At 40.4% G+C, this 11,409-nt stretch overlaps 1 protein-coding gene across 1 annotated transcript in view; it reads left to right on the forward strand.

Moving 5' to 3' along the window:
- LOC108756921 (tubby-related protein 4) overlaps positions 1-10,964 on the forward strand; it is a 24,725-nt gene extending 13,761 nt beyond the window's left edge. The window contains exons 3-15 of the mRNA XM_018501105.1: positions 3,178-3,360; positions 3,698-3,805; positions 4,274-4,430; positions 4,534-4,799; positions 4,890-4,978; positions 5,677-5,811; positions 5,891-6,311; positions 7,132-7,309; positions 7,394-9,092; positions 9,235-9,348; positions 9,524-9,749; positions 9,859-10,044; positions 10,122-10,964. Of these exons, the coding sequence (XP_018356607.1) occupies positions 3,178-3,360; positions 3,698-3,805; positions 4,274-4,430; positions 4,534-4,799; positions 4,890-4,978; positions 5,677-5,811; positions 5,891-6,311; positions 7,132-7,309; positions 7,394-9,092; positions 9,235-9,348; positions 9,524-9,749; positions 9,859-10,044; positions 10,122-10,238 (3,879 nt within the window). The 3' untranslated portion in view covers positions 10,239-10,964. The remainder of the gene's footprint in view (positions 1-3,177; positions 3,361-3,697; positions 3,806-4,273; positions 4,431-4,533; positions 4,800-4,889; positions 4,979-5,676; positions 5,812-5,890; positions 6,312-7,131; positions 7,310-7,393; positions 9,093-9,234; positions 9,349-9,523; positions 9,750-9,858; positions 10,045-10,121) is intronic.
- Positions 10,965-11,409: the final 445 nt, after the last annotated feature.

The following is an 11,409-nucleotide window of genomic DNA, read 5'->3' on the forward strand; positions in this document are numbered from 1 at the left end:
ATATATTTCCGTGACGATGCTACAGGTCGTGGAACTCTCAACGGACCATAACGAAAAAAGAGAAAACGCGGCGACTTCTCATTCGGTGCTTTTTACAATGTTCTTTACAAGTTCGAAAATACAATTACGTTGGATTATCAGGACGCGCCATTGCGTCCTCGCCCTGCAATAAGCACAGCACATAAAGGGGAAGCGTAGATAAAGGGAACATGGGAGGTCAGCGGGTAGTGCTATTCACGTTCGACGGTTAAGCGAAAAATGCATGGTGTGCTGGAAAATATGACTTCCCCGTCGCTGTTTAACGCTGTGTAACGAAAGTGTGGGGATGATCGTAGCGTACATCGCATAAAAGCTGGTAATTCTACGGAGTACGCTCCATCGCTGAACATGATTATGTGAAAGAGCATTCAAAATAAATGCACTTGTGTCAATTTATATGCCATCTCCTATACAGATGCACTGAGAAAAAAAATGTTAAATTTTTAAATAAATATTTATTTGGATAGTAAACTTAAACATTTACTTACAGAAAATAAATATTTGTTTATACGATAAAAAGAAATTATGAATCAAAATAATGGTTCTTGTAAAAAATTAATATATCTTTAATATATATTTAATATACAATATATTTTTAATATATATTTAATATATCTTTAATAAATATTTAGTTTTAGCGCTATTCAAACAAAAGATTTATTAAAATTTAGTATATTTTTTCAGTGCGGTTACGTATAAGTAAATTTGTCTTTTCTAATTTCAACTTTCCATTCTGCTCGAAATTTGTAATAAAGCACGAAAGAATGTAATAAACGTTCTAGTAAGTGTGTCTCACGTAAAAGAGCCGCTTGTACAAGTACGATCTTCGATTCTAAACGGTTTCTTCAGATGCACCCCACGATCTTACACTGCATGAGATTCACGAGAAAATCCGAAGCGGCCTTACGAGTTTCTTATCGATCAGCAGGCTCGCACCATCTCCGTTATTCCCTGACTTTCTCGCACGATCATGTCCCTGCAATTTACAATGTACCCTCAGACAGATTTTATTACATCTGTAGAACGTCGCACGGAAAATTCCGTTTATTCCTATCAAGCGAGACCAGCTTATCGTAACGCAATTTCGTCCACCGACAAAATTCTACGTGATGGAGTTTCGCTTAAAATCACAAAAGAGAACAGGAAACTTTTTTAAGGCATTGGCTGTCCAAAATTTTTTGTCCGCGATTAACACATCCCTGGTGAAAAAGTTTCGCTGAAATTATTCCAAGTTTTAGAACATTTCAGCGAAATTGCTGAAAATTTGCTGAAACTTCACTGAAAGTGAATTTTTCAGCTAACATAAAAAATCACTGAGATCCAATCGATATTTCTCTGAAATTTTCTGAAATTTCTCTGAAATTCTTGCTGAAATTTGTCTGAAAATTTTGCTGAAGTTTTTCAAAAATTTTGCCGAAAATAAATTTTTCAGCTAAAAATCACTGAAATTAAACTGAAATTTTTTTTTAAATGCTGAAATTTTATTGAAAAGTGTTCCAAAACGTGGAATAATTTCAGCAACATTTTTCCACCAGGGATCGTTTCGAACTGATATAAATAAAATTCTCTATCGCTGATTTTTATAATAATAGACTTGAGATGTTACGGCGTTATATAAGTTTGTAAGTTTATACACTTTATTAAGTTTAAAGAAACATGGCTTCTGACATTATTACTGCCAATGCGATCCTTACTTCATATATTTCGAAAAATACAATTTCAAGAAAAGAAAAGTTTGCGACAATCTGTAGGTTTAATCACTCATAAAGAGAGTTGCACAACGACATGTGAAAAATACGTATATTCTGTAAATTTATTGATAATTTTTCGAATTTTCTTTGCTCATACAACGCCCGTACGTGCGCGCGCGCGCACAATGTAATGGGGTTAATGCACACGTGTATATCTTGTCGCCACGCACGTCACGTACGGTATATCCTCCTTCTCATTTTTCGCAGTTCACCCTCGGTGACTTCGTCCGCGCTTTCCCTTCAAACAATACCGGACGACCGATCAAAGCTCTACGAACAGGGAAATTAATCTGTCGTGTATTTCAAAAGTCCGGAGAAAAATAATGGTGCCTGAAGAGCATTTAAGATAAAGAAAAAGTTATAATTTATTCCGCAATTTGTGGAAAAAATTAATTTTCGAAAGACAAAATTGATAAATTAAAGAATAACAAAATGTGTAAAGATAAATTATATAGGTTTCTTACTGAAAATATTCACGATAAGTTGCTACACAAATTAAAAAACGTTAAATACGTAACATTTGCAGTTGTCTGTTTATTATATGATTGTGATTAGTTGTAACTCGAGCAGGAAATATTTGCAGAGATATAAATAGTCAACGGGCAGGAACGAGTTGTTATCTAACATTTTCAATCCATAAATTAATTTTCCGATAAACTTCTATTTGCCGTATCAGCACGATAAAAATATAGTCACCGTCGCAACGTAAACGCAGTGGAAAGCAATCGATCGAGGATGGAGCAATGACACCGCGTGGATGTAACTTGCATGTATCCGCGATTTTCACCCCATGCAAAACTTACTCCAGCCACTAACAGCGTGAGATAAACCTTAAAAGCGAGGGTCGTGATTACCGTTCTTGACGGAGTGGTTTAATCCCTTCAAACACTCACGATTACCTTTCTTGCAGGATTTAATCTCTTCTAATCCTCAGGGATATCGTATCATTGAAGAAGTCACGTGGAATTCAAAATATATTTTCTAATCAAAATTTTCTAATAAACAGTAGTGCGAAAATTTTACCCAGAACATTAATTCTTAATTATGTTAATTGTCTCACATTCAAGATATAGCTATATGAGAAAGGTATTTTGATTAAGGATGAAAAATTTTCGAGGAGACTGGCTACCAATTAAGTTCACTCTTGATTAGAGTGAAATTAATTGCGGACTCAAGATGAAATACCGAGAATGAATTTATGGTGTATTAAAGCGGGCAGCGCACTGTTTTTATGACGGAATAAATTGACGGAAAATTGAAGATTCTTGTAAACAATACGTCGACAGCAATCTATTGAAATTTTATCATAACTGATGATTTTGTCTATAATTAACAATTTTTTAAAGTAATTTAAAGTAATTCAAAAAAATTATTTATTTGGTTGCAGGTAATACTTGTTAAGTGGAACGAACCGTATCAAAAGTTGGCCTCGTGCGACAGTTCGGGTGTAATTTTCGTTTGGATCAAATACGACGGACGATGGAGTATAGAATTAATCAACGACAGAAACACACCTGTTACGCACTTCTCCTGGTCCCACGACGGCCGTATGGCTCTTATATGTTACAGGGTGAGTTACTATTATTTGAGATTGTTACTGTGATTTCCCTTCAGACACGAACTTCAATCACCAAATTCCAATATTATGATGCAATAAAAAAAATTTGTTTTTTTTATTTTTTAAATTGAAACGAAAAAATGTAAAAAAACTGTGTCATTTTGAAGCGTTTATTTATTTAATGGATTGCCATATTTAGTATAAAAGAGTATTCTATTCTAATGCTTGTCCAGATGTACTTTGGACTTTAGAACTTTATGTATTTATTTACGACCCTCTCGTCATAAATGTGGCTTCACACGTTTTCTGCGGAGGATCGTTTGTAGAGAATACGGATGTTCTATTGCAGGATGGCTTCGTATTGGTCGGCAGCGTCGCCGGTCAAAGGTATTGGTCGTCAATGCTCAACGACAAAGCGACGATAACTTGCGGCATTTGGACCCCGGACGATCAGCAGGTTTGAAAGAAAAGTTTTAATAAAACGTTTTTCTTGATTTTCTATTTATCCAAAACACTATATCGATACAGGAAAGATAAATTGATGTCTATAATAATCGCCAAATATTTTAACTAATGATTAGAAGTATCTAAAAATTGTGAGGAATAAACTTAAAGTTCGTTCAATACAAATCTGATTATTATTGAACATTGCCATTCGGAAATTGACTGTGACATGATAAATAATACACAAGTTTGAGTCGTATTTTACATTACGTGTGAAATACGATACGTCAAGTACTTGCCTAATAGAAGCATTCTTAGCATTGTGGGGAGGGGAGGGGGGGGGTGGAATGTTATACTCAATCATCGTTGATGGGAACTTAGTACGAGTTAAAAGCTTTCCTTTTGTCGCCGATAAAAATGTTTTCGATAGAAAAGAAATAAAATGACATTATTCACCACGGACATTGTTCTACGACAAAAGGTCTATTTCGGGACAACTGCGGGTCAGTTAATCGTGATGGATGTTCACGGAGCTATGGTGTCGGAGGTACAATTAGCGGCCGGGGTTACGTCAATGGCCTGGAGTGCCGAAAAGTTCACGATGGAGGAGGATGAAACGTGTGATCGATCTCAGAAAGGTATTAACCAGCAGCTTTTAGAGTCCGAAGGGATTGATTCGAGCTCGAGGATGAGCCACCGTGATGCACGGTTAATGCATTTATGATGTATGTGCAAGCGCAGATGACCGGAATTACGTGCTGGCTGTTTGTCTTGCCGATGGCAACATTGTCATGTTGCGATCATTCGATGACGTGTCGCCGATTACGATACGCAGTAATCTGAAGCCACCCTTACACGCCGAATGGAGCAACTCCAGGAAATTGTTGGCTATCGCCGGCACGAAGGAATCGTCCGAGCAGGGTAGTTCGCAGGAATACACGAATCTCCTGAAGTTTTATTCGGTCAACGGTACTCTCGTGTACACGACAGAGATTCCGTACACGCAAGTACGTCCGTGTTAAAAGAACTTCTTTCCTTTTGTCTCGTTGACGATTTAAAATAATTTATTTTATTACTTTCTTGGCGGTTTGTATTAGTGCCCCGTATCGGCATTGACATGGGGACACAACGACAGGCGGCTCTTCGTAGCGACTGGAGCGCGTGTCCATGCCGCATGGGTCTCCAGGTAACTTCTTATTTTAACTGTTTTAATTGTTTAATACGCGGATAATATTGGGTTGTTCGGAAAGTAATTTCGTTTTTTCGCAACAGAGGACTTATTGTATTTTTTCACCGCCAACTTCACACTTAAGCCGCCATAATCATTATATATTTTGATAGCTGATATAGCAAGGCTTGCTTGTGAAAAAAGTTCGATTGATTCTACGCAGTAGTTTTTGGTTGGTGCCCTATCAAATATGAAAGTGAAAAGCAGCATTTTCGGCATATTTTACTTTTTTACTATCGAAAAGGTAAAAATGCTGTTCGAGCAAGAAAAAAATTATCCGACGTGTATGGAGAAGATGTATTGACAGAACGCCAGTGCTAAAACTGGTTTGCAAAATTTCGATCCGACAATTTTGATGTTGAAGAACCACGTTCTGGAAGGCCAGTTGAAGCTGATGAAGACACAATAAAGCCATTAATTGATGCAAACCGGCGAATAACAACTCGTGAGATCGCTGAGAGATTAAATTTATCGAATTCGACCGTTCATGATCATTTGAAACGCGTCTGATTGAAAATCGTCTTTCATTTTCATAAGAAAAAACGAAATTACTTTCCGAACCTCTAATATGACCGACAATTCAAGGATATAATTCTTACCGAAATAACACACCGGAACGGTGAACGAAATAGAAAGAATTGAATTATTCTTTGCAGAAGAGTCGGTTCGCTTCAGCTGTTGTCGAGACTAGCGGTGAGAGCGGCTCTCACGAGGGAGTCAAGCGTTCAACATCTTCCTTTACCGCCGCGATTGAGAGCCTCGGTGGCTGCTCTTTTCGCTAATACTATACGGTAAAAAATTCTACAAACTTTTTAGCTCAATGTAACGGGACGCCATTTAGATACGAATGTGCTTTCATGCATTTTTCAGATGTTCGGTACCGGAACCAAGAGAGCTGCGACGCTTCGTGTCAAGGCCGCCGCCGGGAGGCAGCCGATTGCATTGCACCATGCTCAGGCATGCCGTAGAGCCTGTGCCATGTTACACGCTGTATCTGGAGTACTTGGGCGGTCTGGTACCGCTTCTGAAAGGCAGACGGACCAGCAAGATCCGACCCGAATTTGTGATATTCGACCCGCAAGGTCAAGAGACTCTGCAAGTATTCGACGATACGTCACAGTGCCCGTCATACAGCGATGGCTCGGACACCGAAAAGGACACTGCGGATTTGTGCGGATCGCCTCGCTACAGAAAGAAGAACAGGAAAAGAAGAGAAGAGAGGACGAGTGACGAAGCAATGGAACGAGAGGAAAAGACAAACGATCTTGCATATGTGGATACATTGCCAGAGGTAATAGAATCTCTCTCTCTCTCTCTCTCTCTCTCTCTCTCTGTCTCTTTGCTAAATTAATTGTTTTCTTTGTAACTAATTTTCTTTTATTTTTATAAATTTCCTCGATATTATATTTGTTTTAATTTGTTTGCTTTTAGAGGGCACAGTTCTAGAACAAAAAGTAATATTCCATCCATCTGTATCTAGTTCTCTTTTTCTCTTCCCTTTGTATTTATTTTTATTGTATTACTCTTTAAAGTCCGTGGAGCGAAATCTCATTCGAAGAGACTGAAAATTTAGCTTGTTTTGAAAAAAGAGTGAAAATATACGATCACTCTTATTAAAGAGTGGCAGATTTTCACTCTTTTCAGAGTGAGATTTACTCTACGATTTTGGAATAAGATTCACTCCAAAAGAGTGAAATCTCAATCTCTTTTTTGAAGTATAATACCTGAGTAGATGGAACCTCACTCCAAAAAAAGGGATTGAGAGTAAATCTTTATTTGAAAAAAGTAAATCTCCGTCTAAAAACAGTGAAAATCTGCCACTCTTTAATAAGAGTATTTTCACTCTTTTTTCAAGACAGGCTAAATTTTCAGTCTCTTCGAGTGAGATTTCACTTCACAAGATTTAGAGAGTTGAAAGATTCGTATAAAATATTTTATTCTCGTATACGGAAATCGCATCATCGTATCTTTCGGCATAATGAATTGCATGCCGAGCGCAGACTTTGACAAGTCTTCTATATCAAAGGGAGCGTACACTACTCGCGTGACAAACGGGTGTAGCTGTGTACATGTTGTCGTGGATATTTCTAACGGAGCGTATCTGTTCGTAGCACGCGAGGTTGGTTGAGGTAACGTCGAACATCTGGGGCACGAAATTCAAGTTTCACGGCTTGGCAGATTCGGTTCCCGCAAACCTAGGTCAGGTAACATATCGAACGTCGCTGCTGCACCTACAACCCAGGCAAATGACGCTCGTGATGACGGAGCTCCGGGACGATTTGCCCTCTGGTAATTTACGATATTAATTCAGTTGCGTGACTAATTTTTCTGCAGTTTATAAAAACTTAATAACGCATGATTATTTTCATATAGGTCCAGATCCGACGTTCAACCCCAATCTGTTCTCCGAGGATGAAGAGGAGTCGTACCAGGAGACAAGCTCGCGAGTTACTCCGGAGGCGCAACCGCCGCCGATCGCACCGATGACTCCTCGTAACGCTCGACTGAACCATCCGAATCGGCCGAAGTCTCAAATCTCGAATCAGTTCTTAACAACGGAGACTTTGCCGACGTCGCTGGGAAAAATCGAGAGTTACGAGAGCGAGTACGTTCCGTACGTCGATCTGCAGGACATGGGCAATCTTTACGAAAATATCAGAAACGCTCCCACGAACACCTATCGGACACCGCCAAGGCACAATCCGCCGAGGTGTTGCGACGTACCGGCCTTGCAATCGCCGAAAAATGCAGTCGCGCCCACGCAAACGTTAATAGCGACTTCGAACGCGGGTGCTGATTACGCCAGCAGCATTCAGAGAATGAAGAACGCTCTCGCAGATCAGCAAGCTGGCATATCGACGAAGAAGGAATTGGAGAACAATAAGCTCAATCAAATCTCGCAGGACGACAAACCGTGCCTGACATCGGCCTGTGCGACTAACATCATTTCTGTGTCTATGCAAAATGGCCAGGCCTTGAATACGGAGGCGTCGAGCAGTCGATATATCTCTCAAAGTTCGGTTTTGAACGGTCTGGAGAGTATCGATTGCGCCTCGGCGCAAACCGTGTATCTGAATGGTCTAAATAATATAGGGTGCGCGAGCAACGTTTTGACCGCTTCGCATCCTATCAGCGGCGTCCAAACAATGATGTCGCCGAGCGCTCACACACATAGTTTTGTACATAGTAAAAATAATCAAAATTCCGGGGCGAGTACGACGGGCGCTAATACGACGCCTTCAAATAGCTCTCTACTCGGACAAGCTTCGGGTGTAGTTCTTAATAAGAACGGCATACACGGAATTGTTTCACCGGCATGTTCCTATCAGTTCCCGGAGAATATCGATCAGTGCTTTGGGTCATCGTGTTCGCAGTGTTTCTCAAAGCACAAAGATCCTAAGTGCCACGTGTGCTACGGAAAGACAAATCCTGGCTACGCCGGAGCTCTCGCTAACGTTAAACTTGACGAGGATTTGATGCGATTTAGCGACGATGAACCGCGCGAGGATATCGAGGGGTCGGAACAGTCGCGAGGCGTTCATAGAACTTCCACAGTCATTAGTATCGGTCCGATGTGCTCGAATGACTCGATAGTTCGAAGCTGTAGCGTCGGATACTTGGACCTGGTGGACGCCCAATTAGTCCCATGTGACGTAGCCTTGCGAATGCTGCGTAGAGACGCGCCGAATAAGAGGCTGGTGTTGGTGTCGCGGAAAACAAAACGGCGGAAAAAGGCCAAACCTCAACATGACGTCAGCCAGCCGAGCTCGAAACCGCCCAGACTCCGCAACTGTGGCAAGTCCAAGAGTCTCGATTCCAGCGATATATTTCCGAGTAACGAACAGATATCCTCCCCGCCCCAATTACCGGAACATGTGGAGGAGGCAACGGGGCTAGTCAATTCCGAAGTTACCGAAGATGGCATGACAAAGCGCGCCGAATCGACAGAATTATCGAAAGATGAGATTCATGAGATTGCCGATAAACGCATGGGAAGTAACGAAAGTAACATTGTTCGCGAAGCTTATAGGGAAAAGCCATGTCGATTAGAGGCTACTGCATCTCCCGTCAAGTAAGTATTTAATTCGAAATACAGATCGTACATATATATATGTGTGTGTGTGTGTGTGTGTGTGTGTGTGTGTGTGTGTGTGTAATAATAAGAGAAAATTGCTTTCCAAACAGTTTCAAGTAAAAAGCTGATTATATTTCAGAGGATCGAGTCCGAGTGGATCCTTTGCTTCTTCGCTCGACGGTCTTGCCGCGAGACTTCGCGATTTCGATGATAATCATTCTTTGCCTCCTCCTTCTCCTCGACCATCATCAAGGTAGTATGTGTATTATACGAGAATAGTTGAAATATGAACGAAACTTTTTTTTGTGTAAATACATCTACCAATTGACTTATATTCACACACACAAAAAAAAAGTTTGTTCGTATTTGAATCATTTATGTATTTATTATGTACTATGCGTGCAAATAATAATTCACTATCTCCACAGATTGCCGAGAAGCTCACCTAGTAGCCCGGCACCTTCTAAGAAAGGCAAGAGACCGGCGTCGGCCTCTCCAATTCGTAGAAGACTCTTGTCAAGCCCGTTATTGAATAGACGAATGAGAAAGAGTCGCGGCGAAAGCTCGGACGAGGAGGGTCTCCTCCAAGATGAATCGTCGACGGCGAGTTATCGGGACCTAGAAACGTTCCAGAAAGCCCAGCTACGTCAGAAGGTCTATATCGTAAATATTTCCAACTATCGAGGAAGAGTATTCGATAAATACGCTACATTAAAAAAAAACAGCCTGGGAACAATACCAACGATATCAATGTTGTTTACAGCTCAAGCAGAGAGGAATGGGAATTTCTGGTTCCAAATCGGAAGCGATAAGGCGCGATGCACAATTGGTGATGCACAACAAAGCGCCCATGTGGAACGAGGCTAGTCAAGTGTATCAACTTGATTTCGGTGGTAGAGTGACTCAAGAAAGCGCTAAGAATTTTCAGATTGAATTCAGGGACAGACAGGTAATATCAAATCACAAATGCATCTACCACAAGTTTTTTCCGCGAGTTAAATTGTGTAAAATATCGTCAAATTTCAGGTGATGCAATTCGGAAGAATAGATGGCAATGCGTACACGTTGGATTTCCAATATCCGTTCAGCGCTTTGCAAGCATTCGCCGTTGCCCTGGCGAATGTCACACAGCGGCTTAAGTAACTGTTACTCTCCAAAACATCTAAATTATATGGTGAAAAATAATAAGAAGCTACAAAAATGTCTGCATTTAGAAGCGCGTTTAAGAGTGAAAGAATCGGAAAGAGTTCTTGATAAACAGGAATGAAAGTTCGCAAGATTTTTAATCATTACGATCGCGTGAGGCAACGTCTGCTAGTCGCGAAATGAAAATGCCGATGGACACATTTTTGACGATAATGGCTGACCGAGTCGCTTAACTGTTTAATTGTGTGTCGATTCTATCACGGCGGAAAGGATCGAGTAAGTGGAAATCGCTTTTGCGAGGCGTTTGCTGAAGTGGGCAAATCGATGTGCAATGAGTTAATGAAATATATGCTAATTTGCGAGTGCAGTTGCGAGCGATTTGAATTGGAGTGGAACACAAAGATTTTGCGGCAGCTATGTAACGTTTCGTTGAACGCTTCTTCGTCGTACCGTCCAAAATATTTCGTTTCTCCCAACTTCGAGCGCTCATTTTTGTATAGTTTATGCGACACGTTGGAGTCTAGCGACGCTGTTAAAGGTTCATCTCGTTCATTTTTGCGGTCCGCCGGGTGTGTATTCGAATTTTATACACATATACTATATATTGACAGACTCGCACGTGCGGGCGACAGTTTCATGTTGTTCAATTAAATGTTTCTCAACGCGTATAGTGAAAATAATGATAATAATGATAACGATAATGATAATGATAATAATATTAATAATAATAACGATAATAAGATTAACGATAGTAACGTAACATTTGACGTCCGGCCTGTAATGTGGTCTTTGCCATTAATGATAACAGGACAGACTAATCCTAAGGAGGAAGATCGAAAGATCAGAGCGAAAGTATGTACGTATATATGCGAGCGTATGCGGTAAGATAAACGTTGTCTGTAATAGTTAATCCTAGTCGCATGATCACCGTGCTCACTTCGTCGGTTCCATATTGCGAACGCGATCGATATCAGGCCTATTAGGTACAAAATGCTGTTATCAGCGAAAAATACGCCGCGTCGAGCTTTATGATGAGAGGGGCGTTCGAAACAAAAAGGACGTAATATTCTGCAGACAATATGCAACACAGATCATGTCATGTTCTTCTTTCGTTGCTCTCTGTCTCTCTCTCTCTCTCTCTCTCTCTCTCTCTCTCTATATATATATA

This window comes from Trachymyrmex septentrionalis, unplaced genomic scaffold, assembly GCF_001594115.1.
Source record: "Trachymyrmex septentrionalis isolate Tsep2-gDNA-1 unplaced genomic scaffold, Tsep1.0 scaffold101, whole genome shotgun sequence".
Taxonomy (NCBI): Eukaryota; Metazoa; Arthropoda; class Insecta; order Hymenoptera; family Formicidae; genus Trachymyrmex; species Trachymyrmex septentrionalis.